This window comes from Rhea pennata, chromosome 4 (assembly GCF_028389875.1).
Source record: "Rhea pennata isolate bPtePen1 chromosome 4, bPtePen1.pri, whole genome shotgun sequence".
NCBI lineage: Eukaryota > Metazoa > Chordata > Aves > Rheiformes > Rheidae > Rhea > Rhea pennata.
In genome coordinates, this window is record NC_084666.1 from 10,230,588 (window position 1) to 10,252,573 (window position 21,986).

At 36.9% G+C, this 21,986-nt stretch overlaps 1 protein-coding gene across 2 annotated transcripts in view; it reads left to right on the forward strand.

Moving 5' to 3' along the window:
- The window catches only part of SH3BP2 (SH3 domain binding protein 2), a 38,795-nt gene extending 17,889 nt beyond the window's left edge, over positions 1 to 20,906 (forward strand). The window contains exons 1-13 of one of the 2 annotated variants that reach the window (XM_062574547.1): positions 4,286 to 4,464; positions 9,038 to 9,177; positions 10,265 to 10,367; positions 12,543 to 12,660; positions 13,221 to 13,291; positions 13,642 to 13,730; positions 15,552 to 15,617; positions 16,161 to 16,752; positions 17,841 to 17,949; positions 18,265 to 18,320; positions 18,723 to 18,804; positions 19,068 to 19,127; positions 19,438 to 20,906. In XM_062574547.1, coding sequence (XP_062430531.1) covers positions 4,355 to 4,464; positions 9,038 to 9,177; positions 10,265 to 10,367; positions 12,543 to 12,660; positions 13,221 to 13,291; positions 13,642 to 13,730; positions 15,552 to 15,617; positions 16,161 to 16,752; positions 17,841 to 17,949; positions 18,265 to 18,320; positions 18,723 to 18,804; positions 19,068 to 19,127; positions 19,438 to 19,575 — 1,734 coding nt within the window. In that variant the 5' untranslated portion in view covers positions 4,286 to 4,354 and the 3' untranslated portion in view covers positions 19,576 to 20,906. Of the gene's footprint in view, positions 1 to 4,285; positions 4,465 to 9,037; positions 9,178 to 10,264; positions 10,368 to 12,542; positions 12,661 to 13,220; positions 13,292 to 13,641; positions 13,731 to 15,551; positions 15,618 to 16,160; positions 16,753 to 17,840; positions 17,950 to 18,264; positions 18,321 to 18,722; positions 18,805 to 19,067; positions 19,128 to 19,437 lie in introns of those variants that run through there. The other variant, XM_062574548.1, reaches the window with a different exon arrangement.
- The last annotated feature ends 1,080 nt before the right edge of the window (positions 20,907 to 21,986 follow it).

Here is a 21,986-nt window from a genome sequence, read left to right on the forward strand (position 1 = left end):
CCAACTTGTTTGCTGAAACAACCAAAAGAAAATTACAGATCTGTTTTGAATAGATACACTCTTTCTCTTAAGTATGGCATCTTTTTGGCATATTAATGCTGGCTACCTCTTCTGAAGTCCCAAGTCGACAATATGTCTATAGATGTTCCTAGCTTAGCCGCAGCAGAGTATAAATAGAGACTCTGAAGTTTTTGACCCGAAATGTTTCTGGGTTTTAAACTGGATATATATTTGCAAAGCTTCAGCTACTAGGCTTTGTGGGTTTTTTTTTCAAGTTCTTCCTTAGTAAGCAGAGCTGGGGAATGACAGCTAAAGCTTAAAGAATTTGAGATCATTTGCCACTGAAAGGATTTCTGGTAGTTCTGACTTCATTTCACTCCTTCATTATTAGTTTTTTTTTTTTTTTTTTTTTTTTAATGATTATTATGCAGGTCAGCCATTGGAAGTATTTCTGATATATGGTTATTCCTGTTTTCACATGAATCCTTTATGTGCTAGGTAAGGTATGTGTCTTATCTAGCACATAAAGGATTATTGTGAGTAATTTCCACTTTTGCCTTTAAGATCTGCAGTTGCAGAGTGTACTGTTGGCAGATATATAATTTTTCAATATATTGGATGTATTTTCCATTGATCTAAAAGCTTGGTATTAAACGAATTTGGTAGAATTAGTAAAACAGTAAGACTCAACCTATTTCTGATTCAAGTTCATCAAAGCCAGTAGAATTTTAACATTTTTTTTCTTGTTTTATGTAGTATTTTCTAGAAATATATAAAGACGGTATAGTATGTATGACCTCTAATGTTGATCTGAGTGGAACCTGACTACTGAGCTGACTGCTTGCTGTGGCTAAAAAAAGTGGGTTTTATGTTACTTTATTTTTTTAATGCTTTAATTTTTCTGCCTCACTGTTGCTGGGCTTCTCAGTCCACTTTTACTCACAGTCCATTGTTGCAGTTTCCTGTAAATTTGTCAGTAAGAGGAAGCTCTCAGTGCTGCGGAGATAGCTCAGCCCTGCAACTGCACTAGTGAATTTATATAGGCAAGGATAGGTTCTATTGCTCCTGCTTTCTGTAAGCTTATGATGGGGAGCAAGAGGAATTTGTAATGGTGGCAGAGATGATTGGCAGCCTTCCTCAGGCAGTGGTCCTACTGGAATGAAATTCGTATGTCAGTTGGGTTTTGATGTTTTGACTCCACCTATTAACACTATCATAGTGTTAAAGAAATGAAGTTCCTCCTTTTGGGTTAAATTTTACCAGGGCTAGATTTTGCAGAGACAAATGCATGTTAACTGTGTGAAAGCTGCATGCCTGGCTGTTTTGCAAAAAGGAATTTCACATTTTGAAGAACATTTGTCAGACCAATTAATCAAGTATGTAAAGATTTCATGCTTTTTCACCCTCTTTATCTGTGGTGCTGAAACACAACCATTCTGACTAATGGCCAGTCTAGAAAGTTAAGCTGGATTTTTATTCTTCCAAAACTGTGAACCCTGTAAGCTTTTTTGTTCCTCACTGGAACACCTGTTTGTACGGTGTGAAATGTCTTTTGTTCTGACTCTACATTCTTCCTGTATGATCATTTTGACAGGATTGGAAATCACCTGAAAAATCAGAAGGGGATCTTGGAACTTGAACTGAAAAATCCTGTGTTTCTGAGTGCCAGCAGAAGAAAGGGAGAGGAGAGCAGCAGAAAGATTAGAGTGGAAAAGCAGTACTTCAGGAATGTGTATTGGATAAAGTGAGACTGTGGAGTTCAAACAGTACCAAATTACAGTTGCACAGTTTGGTAGGGAAAATGTAGGTACGTTAGATCAGAAAATGGAAAGAGGAACAATTCATTTTCTCCAGAGTTGCATGCACTCAAATGCTGTCATTTTGATCATAGCTTTTCATGGAGGTAGAGATAAAGGTGGCAGAGATGGTAATGCAAGCTTTGAAGAACATGCTTTGATAGCAGAGAACTATCAAAGGAGATCAAAGAACCAGAGGAGGAAAGATTGCTTTAAACCATTGTGCGTTAATGCTTAAAGTTGAAATTGATAACTAATACTGTAGCAGTTAAACAACTGAATTTAATTCACAAACTGCTGAGCTGTAGCCCTCTCTACAGTTTTTCTGTGCAAGAAATCTGTTAATTAACCACTGGGACAACTGCAAGTATTGATTCTTTTTAAGTATCTTTCAGGATTTTGTCTTGATATGCTGCTCTTTTTAGTTAATAAGAGCAGTGTGATGCTGTCTCCTTGCCCTTCCTATATTCCCTAGTTATGGAAGGAGTGACAATGGGTATGCTAAGGTGAAGAAGATGGAGAATTGCTTTTCTATGCTATCTATCTATCTGTCTATATATATGTATATATGATTAGTATATGAAATGTTTTCTTCTCTGCTTTGCCTGATGAGTAGTTTGAGTAGTTTACAAAAAGAAAAGAAGTCATACAGAGATTTCTTTCTTCACATTTTGGAATATGGATTCATAATCATTTTCCCCAAATACATAAAGTAAGCTTTATTCAGCATATCTATCCATATAGGTTTTGTCCATCATTCTGAAAATGCTAGCTTTTTCCCTTATCTTAACTTTTTAGCCCACAGTGTTGGTTAATTGCAGACAGTCAGTGAAATCATAGAATCATAGAATCGGTAAGGTTGGAAAGGACCGCTGGAGATCATCTAGTCCAACCTCCCTGCTCAGCAGGGTCACCTTGAGCATGTTAGACAGGGTTGCATCCAGGTGTGTTTTGACTGTCTCCAGAGAAGGAGACTCTACAACCTCTCTGGGCAACCTGGTCCACCTGTTCTGTAAAGAAATTCCCCCTCATATTCAGGCGAAACTTCCTGTGGTTCAGTTTTTGCCTGTTGCCTCTTGTCCTGTCACATGGGACAACTGAAAACAGTTTGTCCCCATCCCCTTGACACCCTCCCTTCAGATACTTATAGACGTTGATAAGATCCCCCCTCAGTCTTCTCTTCTCCAGGCTAAGGAGGCCCAGTTCTCGCAGCCATTCCTCATAGGGCAGGTGCTCCAGCCCTCTGATCATCCTTGTAGCCCTATGCTGGACTCTCTCCAGGAGCTCCATGTCTCTCTTGTCTTGGGGAGCCCAGAACTGGACACAGTACTTGAGAGGAGGCCTCCCCAGGGCTGAGGAGAGGGGCAGGATCACCTCCCTTGACCTGCTGGCAACACTCTTCCTAGTGCACCCCAGGATACCATTGGCCTTCTTGGCCACAAGGGCACATTGCTGGCTCACGGTCAACCTGTCATCCACCAGCACTGCCAGGTCCTTCTCTGCAGAGCTGCTCTCCAGCAGGTCAGCCCCCAGCTTGTACTGGTGCCTAGGGTTATTTTTCCCTAGGTGCAGGACCCTGCACTTGTCCTTGTTGAACCTCAGGAGGTTCCTCTCTGCCCAGCTCTCCAGCCTGCCCAGGTCTCTCTGAATGGCAGCGCAGCCCTCGGGTGTATCAGCCACTCCTCCCAGCTTGGGATCATGGGCAAACTTGCTGAGGAGGCACTCTGTCCCCTCATCCAGGTCATTGATGAACAAGTTGAACAATATTCAAAATATTCAAATCTTTTTAACAACTCCAGATGAATCCTATTCTTAGTGTAAAACAATGGCATTCGTTCATTATCTGATGGTGGCACTTGCCTTTAGAATTGTTGGCCTTAATTTGTGATCTCCTTCGGTTAGAATTTTATTGTCTTTTGTGGTTTGTATAATGTCAAACATATAGACAGTACTTACTACAGAGTGTGTATATCCTGCATAATTTTTCAAATTTCTTAATATAAGGTGTTGAAGAGAGAAATAAAAGCTTTAGATAAAGTGAAGGAAACAGATTAAATACTTACATATTTCTGTATTGCAGTGCAGGCACTGAAGCACTTACTGCTCTTTAGATGCACCAGGCTATGTTTCTGAACCATGCCTCTGCTGGTGTGAGAGCCTGAGTGCACTGTAAAAAAATAAACTACATTTTTTTCTCCCATAGCAAAGTGATTGATTGATAGGTGAATAGGAAGCAACTTGAGCAGTGGAAAATGCCCTCTGCAATTTGGGTCACTCTGACAGAAGTTGTAATCTGCATGGTTTGAGTTACAACCTCTCTGGGAGATTGGGAAATCTGACAAAGACTGTGCTGCCTATTAGCACTGGGGGGAAAGAGGAAGTAGCAAAGGAAACAAGTCATTGCCTAGGCGTCCCCTTTGGCCACACCGCAGTGCAGATGCACAAGCAGTTGGGGCTGGGTTTCTTTTCCTTTTCTGTGTTGAATGTACAGCAGCCATCGCAGTTGCACTGAACCTTCTTTTACACAGAAATGGGAGCAGTGTGGAGATGTCCCTCGTATGTATGAGAGGGGTCATAAGTTATTAATGGCTTTGTTATTGCAAAGGAAACAGTCGTTTGGTGAAACTGTCAGCAGGAAAACTATGTGTCGTTCATGCGTGGTCAACAGGTTAGTGTATATCTGTCTGTGGATTGTATTTCTCTGTTCTTTCCTCTTTATGCAGAGTGTAGACTAAAGCGAAGAATATCTAAGAAGAATACTTTTTACCTTTGAATTTCCTGCATGAATTATTAGAGGGGAAAGAGATAAGAGCGTTGTTTGGAATTATTTGCCTGAAAAGAAAAGCAGATTGAAGCAAGTTAAATTGTGTATCTCAGTTATGCTTAGTTCTCTGTCCCCTTTGTCCTGTAAGGTTTACTTGACTTGCCAGTGTTTGTGCTATGCTGTTAATCCTTCTGAGGGACCATTGTGAAAGGGGCTGTTAGAAGTATTAAGGAATGGAATGTGTAACCCCCCAAAGTGGGAGAAATATAGAACAGCGTTTCAGAAATACTGAAAAATATTTAATAAATGGAGAGATTTCTGCAGGATTAGAAAACAGTTTTGAGAATAGATGATAAATGTGTAGCTTACTGAATCAGAGAACTAGTTTTTGTTCAGACTGGCTGAGAGCGCTCTGGGGAAACATTTTATAGTTCTACTATACACATAATACTACTTCATTTTTGGCTAAGTCATTTGCAGAGACAAGCTTAAGTCTCCCTCTGCACTGTATGTGGAATGTATTCGTTTTCATAAATTATGTGTACATTCAGAGGCAAACGCTTTGCTAGGTTTTACTTTCAAAATAAAATTTACAGGACATTGCAAAGTCCTCAGCTATGATTTACATTAAGATACTTGTGATGAATTCAGATCAGGTTTAATTTTTGTAATGCGGTTTTGGAGTCTGTTTTTTGTTTGTTTTAAGCATGACCACACTGGGCTTCAGGATAGACTGATAATATTATGACAAATGAGGACTTCTAACACAGCTTTTGGCAGCTGTAGCTTCAGAAATGCGTGTAATGTGTTTTTACGCCTATATACTGCAAGATGTGGAGCTGATCACATCTGCCATATGTTCAGCTTGAGTTCAGCAAGAACTGAGGACTCATGGCTCTTTCAAGATGCAATCCTTAGTTGAATCAGCCTTTATTTGCTTTAATTTGGTTGAATGCCAATAGATCTTAAGGCCAAGAGGGGTAAGTGTACTTTCATAATGTATTCCAGATTTTATGTGGCAGAACTTTATTTTTACTTTTTAGTTTTACTTTTTTAGGGTTTTTAGCATGTGAACTTATGCCTCATACTCAACTCCAGCTATTTTATATGTGTTGACTGAGGGGATGAGTTGAAAATTACTTCATAGATGTATATATCTGCACACTGTAGTGTAACAGAAGCCTGCACCATGTTTGCAGTTTGTTTAATAAGAGTGTCATTACAATTTAGAAAACACTTCTAAATCAGTGTGGCATTATCAAGGGCACACCATGAAGTGCTTAAGTTCACCTTTCTTCATGTTGTTGTGAGTTTCTTGATACAGATTCCCTATTTTCACCTAAAGTTTATTTTGAAAATGATTGAGAAAGGTATATTCAAATGATAGACAGATGTGGACTGACTCGACGTACTAATTATGCATTGTAGACTGTTTTGGTTTTAAGTCTGGCAGATCCATTTGCATGTATGAAGTAGGTACACTACTAGCATAAGCACTGTATCATGCTGGAGAGCAGCATAACTGCACTGTTCTGTCTTTCAAAAAACTGTTGAATGATGAAGTAAATCCTATAAAATGCTGTTCCAGTGTTTCTCCTACTCAAAAGCTATGATCTCCGTCAAGCAATCACAGGGATAATATGAGAAATAGAGTAATAAAAGGTCTTTCCCTGTCTGCTGTAGTCCTCTGGCTCAGAGGTCCAGCGCAGTGCCGTTTCAGTGGGGAGGGAGGCTGGTTTAATAGCTGCTTGTAATGGGTTTGGGGACTTGATGAAAATTTAGTATAAAAATATGCATGTCTTTTCTTGGTGACAAGAATGGGAAGGAGCATGTGTGCTAGAGACTAGCACAAAACAGAGCACGAGTATTGTCACATTGTAGTTCGTAACGGGACAGACATCAGCAAATGAGCATGGCTTGTTCCCGATTGCGCTTGGTGGATCCTTTCCATTAACTTCATTGTTAACCCAGTGTAAGTGCAATTAACTCAAAGTAGCGCAAGAGTGCAACTGCGTAAAAACCGCAACTTGGAAATAGGTTCTACAGTGACTTTAGTTGCTTGCCATTGAGTACATCTGATAGTATCGATCTGTTCTTCATGTATCAGGAGTGAAAGGAACCACTTCAGGGAGCTAAATGCAACCATATTGTGGATGCTAAGTCTGGAAAAATCTGTAAGAGCATCTATTTTTTTTCTTTTTCGACCCTTGCAATCAATCCTGCAGTTAAATTGTTTTGCTAGAAACAATTGTCCCTGTAATGCAATGCAAAATAGCATCTAGTGTTCTTCCAAGATTGTTTTACACTATCAAGAAAAGTGAAAATCTTTTGGGGACTAGATTAAAAGTACTTAGATGGATTTTAGAAGCTAATTCAAACATTTTGATCCAGAATGCCAAAGTCTTTCCCTGTGTGTCTCCAATTTTGACCTGAAAGTGCTTGAGGAGCCTGTAGATATTAGGAGCGGTGTAAGCCACAGTGAGATCCAGAAAATAGCCACAGCAGCCTGTAAATGCATTGAAAAAGCCTTATATATTAGGTGGTTTCTTAAGCTTATATAATACCCACTTCGCTGAGTTCAGCCACATGTACTTTTATTCAGTTGGCTGGGATGGGGAATTTCAGAGGTTTGGTTTCTGTTACCAGGACTGTTTTATAGTAGGAAGTCAAAAGTAAGAAATGGTCATAAATAGAGGAATAGGAACCTGATGCTCTGCCAGTCTTCCTCTGTAGTTGTGTCACAGTCACTGTGCTGCAGAGCTGGATTCCTTACTGCTTGCTCCTCTGCTTCTGTGACCCCCCCCCCCCCCCCCCCCACACACACACTCCTAGGATGTTCTGGCTTTTTGGGGAGTTTTAAAAAGTGCCCTATCCAGAAACATTTTAGTGACCAGTCTGACTACTGTATTCCCACATGGAAGGCCACCATGACTTAGTCAAATATTTGTTTTCAATATTTACCTAGGGAGGTTTTGTTGGATTATCAGGGATATCCCTCTTGCCCAGTGTTTGTGATTAGCTTGGTAGAAATTTCAGCTTGCTGGTTATTTTGCATAACTGCTCTGAGACATTTAAGTCTCCCTTTTCTGATATGTATTTGACTAAAGTACGTTACACTGGGATTATAGTTTCATTCTAAGGGCCGAGCATTTAAGTCCTCTTGATCTGTTCTTTATTGAATAAGCCAACAGAATTTGAAGACTCAGTGAGCTTGAACTGTTTGGTGGCATTGAGACTACTGATAGAGTTAAATCAATATATCTGAGATCAGAGTATTTTTGGCTGAATAAAAAGGTTCCAGTTTTATTTTTTTCCTAAATGTAACTAGAAACAAACTGAAATCACTTAATCATAAACTAATTTCAAATGTTTTTGAATGTTGATGTGCCTGTTCTTAAAAGAAAAAATTTCATCCAGTACTTTCTTTTGCATTCATAATTTCAAGGAAATCACTCTTAACAGTACTGTAGTGTGGTTTAGTGTCAGCAGCCAGCTGATGAACACTCTATTTCCCTCACTTTGATTTTTTTGCAAGATTCTAAACCCATCATTTCTTTATCAGAAGCTGCTTAAATGGTTTTATTTGCAGATGAACTTTATCAGATTGCCTCTTGCTAGCAGAAGTCTCTAACCCTAAAGCTGAGAATAGTAGACCACTACATAGGAAGGTCAAGTTTTCTCTTCAGTTTATACTTTTTTTTTTCCTGTATTACAATGTAGGGCTGTACAGTTCTAAATACTTTGGTTGCCAGTTGAAGAAAGAAGGGTGATTTAGAGATGTATCAAACAGATCAAATTTCTGCAAAAGAGACTAATTTTCTTGGTAATGTGTAAGAAAATAACAGAAAGAGTGGTAATTACAAAGATTACTAGTGTAGCATGTCATTAATAATTTATATATAAATTAAATGGCAGCCTGCAGCAGTCTGGGATTAACTTGAATTGCACTATGTGCTGTGTCACGTATAACATCCAATATAGGTTATATGCTTTTATTTAGAGTAAAACATGTAAATATGAGCAGTAAATATTGGTGGATATTCCAGTTGCTTAAATCCAAAATTGATTCCCATATTATACAGAAAATTAAATTTTGTGTATTTGTGTGACATATAACTTTGAAGAAGAATATTTTCTCTTATCAGTCGCCCGGTAAGCCTCTCAGTGTTAAGATCTGGGCCATGTTTTTAATATAAATATTTAAGTTGCATTTACTAAGCATTCTCTCATTGTTTCAACAACTGTCAATCACACTCATGAACTGTATAAAAATAAATTGGGACTTTCTGCATTTTTTTTTTAATACATCGCAAACTTCCTGGAATCTGTGAACACCCGTCTGTGCTACATACTTGACTGCTAAACCATGTTAGTTGTTTGGAAAACATGTTTAAGGAAATGAACTGTGTTTCTCTATACTCATTTCTTAAAGCAAAGTATAACTTTCAAACAGCTTTTTCATCACTCTGAATTGCAGAATGATGGCCTCAGAGGAGCAGGTCTGGCCAGTCCCAATGAAGGCAATTGGAGCGCAAAATCTTTTGACAATGCCTGGAGGAGTGACCAAATCAGGCTATCTTCATAAAAAAGGAGGCACTCAGCTGCAGATCTTGAAGTGTAAGTTGAATAAAGTATTAACTAAATTAAATGTTACTGTTTTAAATGCTTGCCTTTGGAACCGTAAACATATTTCATGTTAGCAGGCTCTTTAATAAAGCCTTTTTTCATTTACTTTTTCTGTTTTGGACTGAAATTGTGCTGGAGTATACGTAGAAAATACCCAACTTGACAGATTTGCTTTAATTGTTCTGGAACTAAATCTTAAATGAAAGTGTTGTGGTTCCTTTTCTTATGTTCAGTTAAATCTCCTGTCGAGACCTTCAGAAGTAAGATTTTTAGGAGTAGAGATGTATTGATTTCATTTTTTTTCTGAAAGAAATTAGTACTCAGCTTTTTCTCCAGCTGAAATGCATCTGTTGTACTGAAAAAATTTCCCCATCTCTGACTGCGAAGTGGAAATTCTAATAACAGTAATCATGTTTGGAATCAGAATCCATTTACAAGAAGAAATAAGGCTTTAGGTTTATTTAGTCTGTTCACTTGCTATACCTGTTTAAAATGAAACAGTACGAATACAATTAAGAACAAGGATTTTTATTACTGCCTTCATCAAAGAAAGAAAGAGTGTTGTCATTTGATTATTTAAAAAAGAAACGAAAACACTGTTTTATTGCCAGCTTTATGTACCTGAGATGAAGGAAGAGAAGGAATTATTGTAATGGTTTGGGGGTGAACATAAATATTATTTTATTTAGCCTGTATTTTTTTTTTTTTAGCCAGGGGCTACACTCCTCCCATCATGTTTCAGGCTGTACTCTTAGTTTAGCTTATTCTTCCAAAAAAAGAACATAGGTAAAGGTCAGATTTGCATTCTCTGATGTTCCTTTTGCAGTTGTCAGATCAGCTTCCTCTCAAAAGAGGAAAGCAAATGCTACCCTCAGTGCTAAAAGCCTGTGAATGGACTGCTTTACTGCACAATTAATGAATCCGTCATTGGTCAGCTGTCACTCAACCAGTATATGCCATTTTGTAGCGACATGTAAATTAATTAGATCCTCTAAACTTGGGCAGAATTGCTGTTTAAGAATTTAGAAATGCATGTGCATTGGGTTTGGTTTTTGCTCACTTTTTAAATCCTTTTTAGGGCCTTTGAGATTTGTGATTATTCACGAGGGATGTATTTACTACTTTAAGAGTAGCACATCTGCATCTCCACAGGGTGCATTTTCTTTAAATGGATATAACAGGTGAGTGTCATAGAGCTTATTTAATACCCAACTTCCTTTTACTTAATAAGGACAGTGTAGTTTTCATTTCAAACAAAGTTAAATAAAACTACATCTGTGGTTGGCATTAAGCATTCATCTCAAATTCCAAGAGATGTATTCCTTTCAAATTGTATATATGATGTTTCCTGTGCTTTATAAATGCATGCCTTTCATCTTTTGTAACTTCTCCAGTAAAACTGTTAAAATGGCAGTGAGTTTACTTTTGTTCCTGATCAAATGCAAACTTTGCACACACGGATAGATGTGGATTATTTCAGACAAATGATCTTTAATTCTAGCAATTTCAGTGACCATTAGAAAAAGAGGAATAATTATAGAGTTGCTCATTCAGTAATAGTAGTCAGTGTCAAAACTAAATCGACTACAAGAGTGATAAGTGAGAGAACATGTATTTGAAATCTGTGACTCATTTCAATACAAGTTTTATATATATGTATATAAATAAAAGTGTGTGTGTATGTGTGTATATATATATATATGTATATATAAATAACAACACTTTAATACTTGCTTTGTAAGTTGAAGACAAAAATATATGGCTTTCAAGTTAGCCAGTACTATCAGAATTTGACTGAGTACAGCATACATACAAGTCCTACTAACAGAATTCTGAAGTAAATTTAGAAAAATACTATTGTAATTTGATGCTAAGAATGAACTAATCAGATACCGAATGTAGAGAGTATCACATTATTGATCCTAACCAGTGCAATTTTATCGTATTCATATACATTTGTATCATTCTTGTACTGCGTAGTTTATCAGACTTTTCCGGTAAGGGAATGTTTTATTAAAATGTGAGAGGTTTCTATCTGACCATAGCAATGGCGCATTTTGTAGGAATGTAGTAGAAAACATTGTAGCTAATTAAAAATTCAAAATGAATTTGTATGAGCAGCCCTCACTGTAACTTGGCTATGATGCTGGCTTCAGTATTCAGGTTAGTATGAAAAATGCCATAGGATTTGTAAATGCTGGGGACTGTCTCATTGCTTGTACGTGTCTGTATTATAGCAAGCTATTCAGACCTTATCCGGAATTGGGGGCAAGTAATGCTTAGTGTTAGGCAGAGACATAAACATTATTGAAATAGAGTTTGAAATGAAAGAAATTCATTTGGTAGACTGGGTAGTTGCATAAAGTTGTTGGAGACAGTCTCTCTAATTCTTCAGTGGATTTTGATTTTGTACCTTTCATTCAACAGCTTTTATGTGTTTAGAGTGGGCAGAATGTGAGAGAGTGCCGAGTTCACTAGTGACTCAGAACAAGTTGGGATGTCTGTTGAATCATTAGTACCCTCCTTGCATACCATGGGTATTTCCTACATTAACATCCTCCTTATTCCTAAATTAGTAAGCAGCAGTTCCTTTTCCAGCTTTGTTTAGGGCTGAATAGGTGCAGCAAACCTCAACCTGCAGTTTAAAATTAGCATTTGGGTTCTAAAAAGATGTGATATCTAATATAAAAACATTTTGCAGTTTGCATTGTGGCAGCTGCTGGGTGTTGACTAGACTTCCCCACCCACCCAAATTTATCTTGACTTGGGTACCTAACCAAAAGTCAAATGGTTCTGATGATCTTTCTTCTTGCTTTATAAACCAACTTCCCTAAATATTAGTGACTCATGGAAATACTGCATTATATGAGGAAAAAGGCAGGTTAAAAAGTTTAGGACCAACAACAAAGATAGCCCTATTAGTTTTTTTCCATTTTTTTCCATATAAATCTTGCACTCAGTCGCTTTCCCAAACTCTGTTAAATATGTTTCTTTTATTTTTTTCCCCAGAGGATTCTCAAATGATAAAATTCTGCCAAATAGTATGTGTAAGGAAAAAAAAAGTGCAAAAAAATAAGCAGGCTTAAATTAACACATCTATATATGAGTCTGGCTGGTGGTTCAACTAGTTTTTTTTTTTTTTATCCTGTCAGGACCTTTTCATTGTCCTTTCTATCACTTTAATAACAGAAGTGTTACAAAAGCATGTATGGGTATTCTGGTGGTGCCTGGGTTTGGGGGTTATTTTTAGCAGGGCAATATTGGCTGGTAAAACCACTTTCTGTCAGCTTTATGACTTGCACAACAGAATTAACTTCATAAAAAAGTTTTTATATATTGGTGGTTCTGTTCCTCAGGGTTATGCGGGCAGCTGAAGAGACAACATCAAGCAATGTGTTTCCTTTCAAGTTAGTTCACATTAGCAAGAAGCACAGGACATGGTTTTTTTCTGCTTCTTCTGAAGATGAAAGAAAGGTATGTTTCTGTGTCAAGGAAAACTATATTGCAAAAGAAGACGACAGTGAATCTTGGACATGCCTGAAATCTAAATGATCTGGATGCTCCGCTGCCACTGAAATTTGTGCATCTAGTTGTTTGGGCTCCTCTGAAAATCACATCTGAAGTTTTGAATATTATCTTAGTGTGAGTCCAAGTTGTGATTTAGGGAATGGCTAGATGTAACATACTAGATATCATGGCCTTTTCATACTCCTGGTTTTATTTTTAGCCAAGGAATGAATACTTGCATGTTAAATCTTTGATAAAGTGGGAAATCTCTGATCTATAAATAGACTATGAACAAATATCTAGTTTTAGAGGTAACAGCTTAAAATTCATAAATTGGAAGTTTAATACATTGTTACAGGATTTTAGATAGTTAGAGATTTTGACTAATAAATCCTCTTGATGCTTCTGTAAAGTTAGGGTAAATATTATTTTGATATAGGTTCCTAGGTGTAGCTACTCTAGCTTTACAGAGAACAAATACAGTGCCTATTTGTTTAACAATTTAAATATTGTTTCTTTGTTTTAAGAACTGGATGCTATCCCTGAGGAGGGAAATAGATCACTATCATGAGAAGAAAGAAACAATAACAGAATTCAGGTATGAATCCTTATTCGCTTTTCTCCCTTTTGATAATGTTGGCTCTTTGCAACTACAAGTAATGTACTATTAATAACAGGTTCAATAAGCCCCCAAAATGGAAAACTTTCCTAATACATATTTTAAAGGATGTAATGACTGAATCTTCTCATTAGGAGAATTTAAAATGTCAGCTCTGTGTAAAACAAACACAAACTTTAAAATGACAGTAAACTATTTGGCTGCTAATTAGGATAGGAATTATTGCTTCTGCTTTTCCAGCCTTCCTTTCCAGTGCAGAAATAGAAATTGTTAGTGTTCTAAGACCATTATCACAGTAATGCAAACTGGATTCTCTCTTCTCTTTGCAGTGATTCTGGTTCTGATGCAGACAGTTTCTATGGCTCAGTAGAACGTCCCATTAATATCAAGTATTCTCACCATTCAGCAGATAACGAAGGTGACAATTGTAGTTACTGAAAGTGTTTTTTTGTTTTTTTGTTTTTTTGTTTTTTTGTTTTTTTGTTTTTTTGTTTTTTTGTTTTTTTGTTTTTTTTAAACCCCTCCCACCCTAATTCCACAGGAACTATTCACAGAGCTTAAATATGTCTGATTATGTCTGGTCCAATTTGCAACCAAGAACTGTAAATTCATATTGTTAAAGGGATGTAGAGTTGTTGTAATTTAGAATCAGAAACACATATTCTTTACCATAAACCACTAGTAAAAAGAAATAGTAGCTGAAGTGATTCAGACCTTTCCAGAAGGTGTTTGACACCATAATAACACTATTTTAAATGCCTATTAAGGCTGCATGTTGGAAAGTTAGTAAGTTTAGCAAAAAGGTACAACGTTCGAGTATGTCTAGAGGTCATTGTGTGAAAATACAAAGTGGTCTTTATTAAACTTGATAATAAGAGGATCAAGCTGTCCTTATTTCAGTAAAAGCCATTTAAAGTATTAGTCACTTAAAAGTGCATTCTGAAACCTCAGACAATACAGTGAAACACTGGAACTAGTTACTTCTAGTACTGCCTGTGAAGTTAATTCACCTGTCCTGCAAAACAAGCTGTCACTCACACTGGGATGTTGTTGCATCTGTGTCCATAGGCTACTCAGTATGAAACAGGATTGATCGTCCTCTCAGTTCTGTAAGGTCTCACATTAGGCATGGGAGATTGGCCTGTGGGAAATGCATAGGGTAACATTCTTCAGTGACTTTCAAACTGAGTAACTGTTTAACTAAGGCTGCCAGGCTCTCATTTTGTGCATGGTTTCTCTTTTATTCAATGCTTGACATCTGTTCTTTGCTGTAGTTTCTTCACAATAGGCAGTTCTGGCTAAGTGTATTAATTTTTTAATTAAAGTGAGGGTATTGCAGAAAGCCTGTCAGATGGGCTGTGTCACAACACATTTTAGCAACTGACTTCCTAGTCAAGAAAGGCATTAGTAAAATCCAGCATGGGAAGTCTTGCCCCAAGGTTCAACGTAGTCCTCTTACTAGGCATTTTCCCATCCACCGTTTCGGATTTCTTAGGGTAGGATTGATTGCAGCAAGTAGTCTCATTTCCTGAGAGGAAATTCCTGACTATTTTTCCTGACTAGGACAAAGAAGGTGGGAGTGAGGCTTTTGAGGAAATCCGGTTCAATTGTTGCAAAGCAAAAGAAAACAGACTTGGCAGCACTTTGTCTAGGGTTGTGGTTTAGGACCCCTGTGTGTAGAGATGGCATGTTTATATACAATGTGAATTATGTCTGAAGAGGTCTAGAAAGAGTTTAAATGTTTAAATTAGGAAAATGAGAACCCTTTTTCTGACTTTTATCACTTTTTTTTAATGGATTTCCATGGGAAATGCTACATGCTGTCCTTGAAGCTCCTAACATAGTCAGTGATAAAAAATTACTGCCTAGAAGCAGCATAATCTTCTCTTAGAGCCATTTGTTTTGATACATTTTTTTTGTTTTGTTTTGTAAATCACTAAGCTTGCTTAGGATTCCATATTGCAAAATCATCAATTTTGCAAAACTCTGTAATAGAGTTTTTCTTTTTCCAACTCATTTCTGCCAATGTCTCTGTGTGTAGATGCATCTCTGCAGCTGATCTGGATTTTTCTCAGGCAGACTATGATACTAGAAAATGTCACCACAAAGTACCCTAACCCTAAACCTTTAATTTTTTTAATGAAAAATACTTATTTATTAAAAAGCAGTAAATACTTGACATTCTTTCATGATTCCAGAAACACTTACCGGAATTTGACGCATTTATTTTAATCTGCAGATTATGACCAGGAGGAAGAGGATGAATCTTACTTGCAACCAGATACCCCTGATCTAGGGAAAGATGGTATGTGATCTCTTTTATTCCCCCTACAAAAGGCCACGAGTGGAGGTCATCTTCATGTAGAATGCCAAATCATTCTTTTGGTTTAGCTATGTCTAAAGCTTTGTAGATAGTTAAAATAATGAAGTAATGCACAAGTGTCTAATCTTGAGAGGTATTTAGGGTCTAGTAACAGCAAAAACAATTTACAGAAACTGTTACATGCCTTAAAGGGCATGTTTTCTGGAAGGTCTCTTGCCCTAGAGCAACCAGCAAGGAGAAGGGATAATGCTTTTAATGCAGTCTGTTTATTTTTAACGAAGACAAAATTCCTTGCTAAGTCAACATAAGCCATGCCTGAATAAAGGCTGCAGGATTTTATTATTTACAACATTCAGAATTGTCTCAAAAGTTAAATACTTATCCTCATTTTTGGTACTGTCAGAACAAATGCCAATGAAATATCTTAAATCATATAGAAAAATAAAAAAATGGAAAAGTCTTGTTTCTTGATGTATTCTGTTTCTCCTCAACATGCCATGTTTTTGGGATGTGTTCTTTGTGTAGATATTCTGGTCCTGCCCCCAGCCTACCCACCTCCACCAGTTCCTCATGTCAGAAAAGGTGCCTTCTCAGAATCAAGGGCCCATTCCTTTGTTGGCAAATCTGTTGGGCCAGTACCACCACCACCTCCTAAAAGAGGCTTACCTGATATCAAACCAGAGGATCTTTTAAACATGAGAGAATCCCAGTTACATTGCCGAACTGAATCTAATCCAAAGATTCAGCACTCAAGCTGGAGAATAAATGAACAGCCACCTCCTGTACCTCCTCTACCTCCTTTCAAAAAGTCTGTCTGTATCAAAGAATCATGCTCGTTACCCTCTGAGCCTCTCCCCCAAGTTCTCACCGCTCCCGAAGGATGCGAGAAGCTAAAGAACTTAAACCTTTCACCACGAACTCCTCCTCCACTACCAAGCAGTAAACCCAAGCTGTCACAGTTAACTGAAAAGCCAGTAGACATCAAAGTGCCAAGAGAACATGGTAAACCGGGACTGTTCCTACCACCAGTACTTCCAAAGCCACCTGTGCCAGGCCACCAGCCACCTGTGCCAGGATTCAAGCCTAGACCAGAGAAGTCTTTATGTCCCCAGTTACAGTAAGTATGAAACTGCAATCCTCCATCAGATTTTTTCACTGCGTATTTGTTTGACAGACCTATTTATCAAATCTACAAAAATAATGGTTTCTCTACCCTGCACCATCCCTTTCTTCCCTACTGCACTGTGCTCTTTTGCCTTGGTATTTGGTTCCCAAATTTCAACAAATTTAGCTTCTGAAATAGTTCTAAAAGAAATAGTAGGCAACAAATTTTGCACTAAAATTCAGTAGTTCATTTGTTTTAGGGTCTCTCCAAGACTAAAAAGCCTTTGTAGTGGAAAGAAGCCTTTCTGTCAGAACTGAAGTCAACCGCAAGAAGAATTTTAGCCTTCTATGGAGACAGGAAATTAATGTTTCATTCTATATTAAGATCTCCTTTAGTAAGGGACTTGGGACTAGCAACAGTGGTGAGGCTGATGAAGATATTTTTATCCATCAGATTGCTTAGCAGTTCTGAAGAATGAATAATAATCCTGTTAAAGATAGTACAAGAAAGACATCATCTTCTTGTCTAGTGAAATGAGGCTAGTGAAGGCTACCATGATGTTTGATGGTCTGCAGCACATGACATATGAGGAGAGGCTGAGAGATCTGGATTGCAACCTTAAGGAAAGCTAATAGGAGATAGTATTGCTGTCTACAGCTACTTAATAGAAGAGTATGAAGAAAACAGTGAGACTCTCTTCAGAGGTGCACAGTGATAAGATGAGAGGCAACAGACAAACCACAACCAGTAAAATTACAGCTAAATACTAGGAAAAACTTTTCACCATGAGAGCAGTCAAACGCCACAGGTTTCCTCAAAGAGGCTGTAGAATCTTGGTTCTTGGAGACACTCAGAATGTGTCTAGACACAGCTCTGAGCAATCCAATTCAGTGGGATTTGCTTCTTTACATGAAATTGAAATAAATAAGAGGTTCCAATCTCCAAAGTCCTTCCAACCTAAATTTTTTTGTTATTGTGGGATAAGCCCTAAACTGAAACTTGCTCTTTAGTTCTACTTTTATTGTCCCTTCAGTGCTTTGTGTATATTTGTTTTGTTTTCCTGAGGACATGTCCTTCAGTTTTTTTTCCATTTCTGCCAGGAGATCGCCACCAGATGGGCAGAGTTTCAGAAGCTTCTCATTTGAAAAACCAGCACTACCTGTCAAGCCAAACCAACCTGCTGATGATTCTGATGAAGACTATGAAAAGGTAAGATCAAGCAGATGGTCTGTTGTCAAAAGACAATTATTTTTCTTATTTATTGATACTTTGAGGGGATTCTCAGGTGCCTCTTTTAGGAAAAGGGAACTTTCTGAAAACATAGTGCTGTGTGATTTTCAACTCTAAGAAACGCCTTGACAAATTTGGATTTTAATATTTACTTTATACTTATTTCTTCTATAAGAATACACCAGTAATAAATTCAGATACTGACAGCTGTAGCATATTTGCTTAACAAGTTGCTATCATTTTCAGTTTCCCTTACATGTAGTGATTTTTTGTTTTGTTTTTATTTTCCTACAGGTTGAGCTGCCTAATTCAGTATTTCTTAATACCTCCGAATCCTTTGAAGTTGAAAGGTAGATGTAACTTTAAAACAGTTGCTTAAAAATCCTACAAAAACTGCTGTGAAGTAGTGCAGAGAAATCATTCTATGGGAGGTATAATCTGTATTTAAAAACAAGAGGCTCGTATTTTAATCCCTTTAATATGAAAATTGCTTTTTAGGGGAGTTAGTTCAGTGTTCCTGTATCGGCTGAGGATGTGTAGTACTTGCAGAGTGATTTTGCTCCATCTGGAAAAGGTTGTCCTGCTAGGATGCTAAATGGGCAGAAAAGCCAGATATTCAGTACTGTATTGCAGGTTCAGCTACTAGAACATGGACATTCTATCAGATATGATATACTATGAATTATTATGGCAGAAATAGAGATAGTTTTAAGAATTTCAGAAAATGCTAACACGTAATTTTTGTATTTTAGGACATTTAAAGCTAATAGCCCAAGAGGACAACCGCAAAATGGATTATACTGTATTAGGAACTCATCTACTAAGCCTGGAAAGGTAACTTGTAATAGCTGAATCTGCCAAAAAATAAGGCAACTAACAGTCTTGATTTAGAGGTGTTGTAGCTTATGTATGGTAAAGTACTTAACAATTTAGATGGGCTCTTTCCTTAAAGCAAGGAAGTCTGAGGCAATCATTATCATAACTTTAATGAAAATCTTTTAGTCTGGTCAACTGATTGTAATTAATTCCTTAACAATATATTGACTTAAAAATGCGTATTAACATAGACTGACTATGTTGCATTTCTATTTTTCAAGGTATTGGTTGTATGGGATGAATCTGCAGAAAAAGTGAGAAACTACAGAATCTTTGAAAAGGTTAGTAGCTGTACTATACGTGAAGTGTGTGTGTGTGTGTGAGAGCGAGCGAGCGTGAGCATGCACACACCCGTGTGTGTGTATGTGTGTATCAGAACTAAACGTCAAAATCCAGTCAAATCCTGAAGGTAGCAATATTAAATACCGGAATCCACTATGGACTTACACTTGTGTGAGGGAATAGCTTGCAAAGCAACAACTGGTTTGAAGGGGCTCTTTAGTTCCAGTGATGATGACTGAAAAATTTTTCTAACACTGCAAGTAGGAAAAATTACTGCCAATGATTACATATGTTTTTGTTCTACAACAGGATTGCAGGTTTTACCTGGACGCAGAGATCATGTTTTTGAACATGGGAAGTTTGGTTGAATACTACAGCACTCATGTCTTACCTAGTCATGACAGCCTAATTCTTCAGTGTCCTTATGGTTACTCTAAACCAAGATGACACAGCTGGCATAACTCACTGATGCTGAAGAGAAATGGGCTCCCCGCTATCTCTGAATTAAATGCGGACATATGCCACTATTGGAATACTAGTCGTTTGCACACAGAAACTGAGTCTGTTTCAACCATTTTTTCTCACTTGGGTTGTGGATAGACTTTGTTTAATGAACTCTTGGTAAACTTTGTAATCCAGATCAGTGGATTTTATGGCCCTTTCTTTTTAAAAAGATCTGAACTGATCATGCTGTGAAAGTTGTCTGTGATATCTGCACCTTTTGTAAAACTGCTGCTATTACTAATCTCCTCAGAACATGTAGGATGGATGTGAACAAAGAAATGTTATGGATGCAACCTATGCAGAAAAGGGAAACCTCTAAAAGTACATCAGAATTCACTTGTGACAGGGAATACTACTACTCTGGCTTGAAGGCATTGCTCCTTAAGTCAGTACTGGTGCTTAACTGAGAGTGTTTTTTTTTCCCAATTGTATTGTAAATAATGAAGACTTTTATGCAAATAATTTGGTTTACTATAGGTAAAGATGATCAAGAAATACAGCTTTTTTTAAAGTCATCCCATACATGCATGTAATTTCTGATTCCAGTGTCTGCAGTGATTGCTATAAGGGAACTGTCCAGCTGATACGAGTATGGCATCCCACATGTTACTTAATGATGAGCATTTCAGATAAGCATGGATGATATTAATGATATTATGATATTAATTTGGCTTTTGTGGGAACCCCATATGCTAGTTTGGAACTGGATGCATAGCTGCCACTAATATGATAATGGGTACGAGACAAAAGGAGTACATGAGTTTAATGGGAAGGGGCAGGGGGAAGTCATGAATACTTCAAATTCTGACTAGCAGTTTTCTCTCACATTGCTATCACAGAAAATCTAAAACTAAATGTGTAAAGAGAAGAAGTCTAAAACCATAAGTGGATTGCTACAATCACTAATGAATAAAGCCCATAAAACTTCCTGGTCAGTCTCTTGAATCAGGTTGTCAGCTTATCACATTCTGTTCTGTTCTAGGGCGAAGCATATTGCCATATTTTGTAAATCTCTAATCCTCCATTACTAAAATTGCTACTTGGTTTGTAGTGTGTGCAAAATAATGCTAGTTTGTTCAATACTAGTACATTAAAACCAATTTTTAATGATATGCATTAAGAGGGTACTTTCAAACTTTGTTCCCAAATATTTTGGGGGCAAGTATCCTAAAACCAAGGACTTAATGGTTATGTTGAAATTATACTATGCATGAATTTTCATTAAGAGGGGAAATTTTATTTTAATTACATTTTAAACAATTTTCTTAGTTCAAAAGTACTGTAATAATTTTATATCTAATAATTTTTAACAAGACTTGTAATAATTTTACTGTAATTCCTAAAACAGGAGTAGAGATTATCTAGTTTCTAAGTCTGAATATATACCATAAACTTCTTTTTTTTTGGTTATGTTTACAAAGTTTATACATATCAGTTTTAATCTTGTTACAGTTACATGGTTACAACTTTAAAACTTGAACAAAGATGTTACAGAATAATAATTTTTTGTTTATGAAAACAATAAAGTAGGATTTATCACATATCCTTAAGGGATTCTCCCTAATAAGGAGATACAATATTTGGGCCATACATAGAACCAGAATTTCTTGCCTTGGTTCCTGTTTTCTGTGGGAAAGACACACACAGTATATCAGTCACTTGCTCTCTGCTCCTGAGCATAAATTAAAGCATATGCAGTACTTATATTTCAGATTCTGTTGAAGATCAGATATTTTAATAGTTCTTAATTCCTTTGTTTTAAATGAGTATCCCTGTGGTTCAGTACTTCTCTGATACAAATTGCTGTGTAAAGAAGGCTCAGCTAATGAGCTGAAGTATTAGGCAAAGCAAGTTTTGGCATCATACAGTTTTTATGTTTACTGTTTGCTGAGTAAATTCTGCTCTTTCTGGAAATAACTGACATCATTGCATCAGGACAACCATACTTACAATATACTATTTTTGAGGTCCTATTTGGATATGGAATTGTAATAGTATTTTTTTATTTGTTTGGCAATCATGTACTCTTTAAGATTTTTAAACTGTAAAAATACTTATGTAATCCAATTCCAACATACCAAACATAACACTGTCTTTACCTGTGTAATACGAAATCTGCAAATATGTAAATTTTGTAGTTAATTTACTTTTTTATATATAATATATATATGTATGTATTTCTGAAGTGGATAAACTTTCAAAGACAGTTCATCTAACTTTGTGCAGTCTCACTGAACTTCATGAGTGTGTGTTTTAATGCTTTTATTTGTAGTTGTGTCAGATAGTACTTGATTCCTCTGATTGTAATCAACAGCCATGTTAAGTAAATGTTAATGTAGGCAACGCTTTCAGAA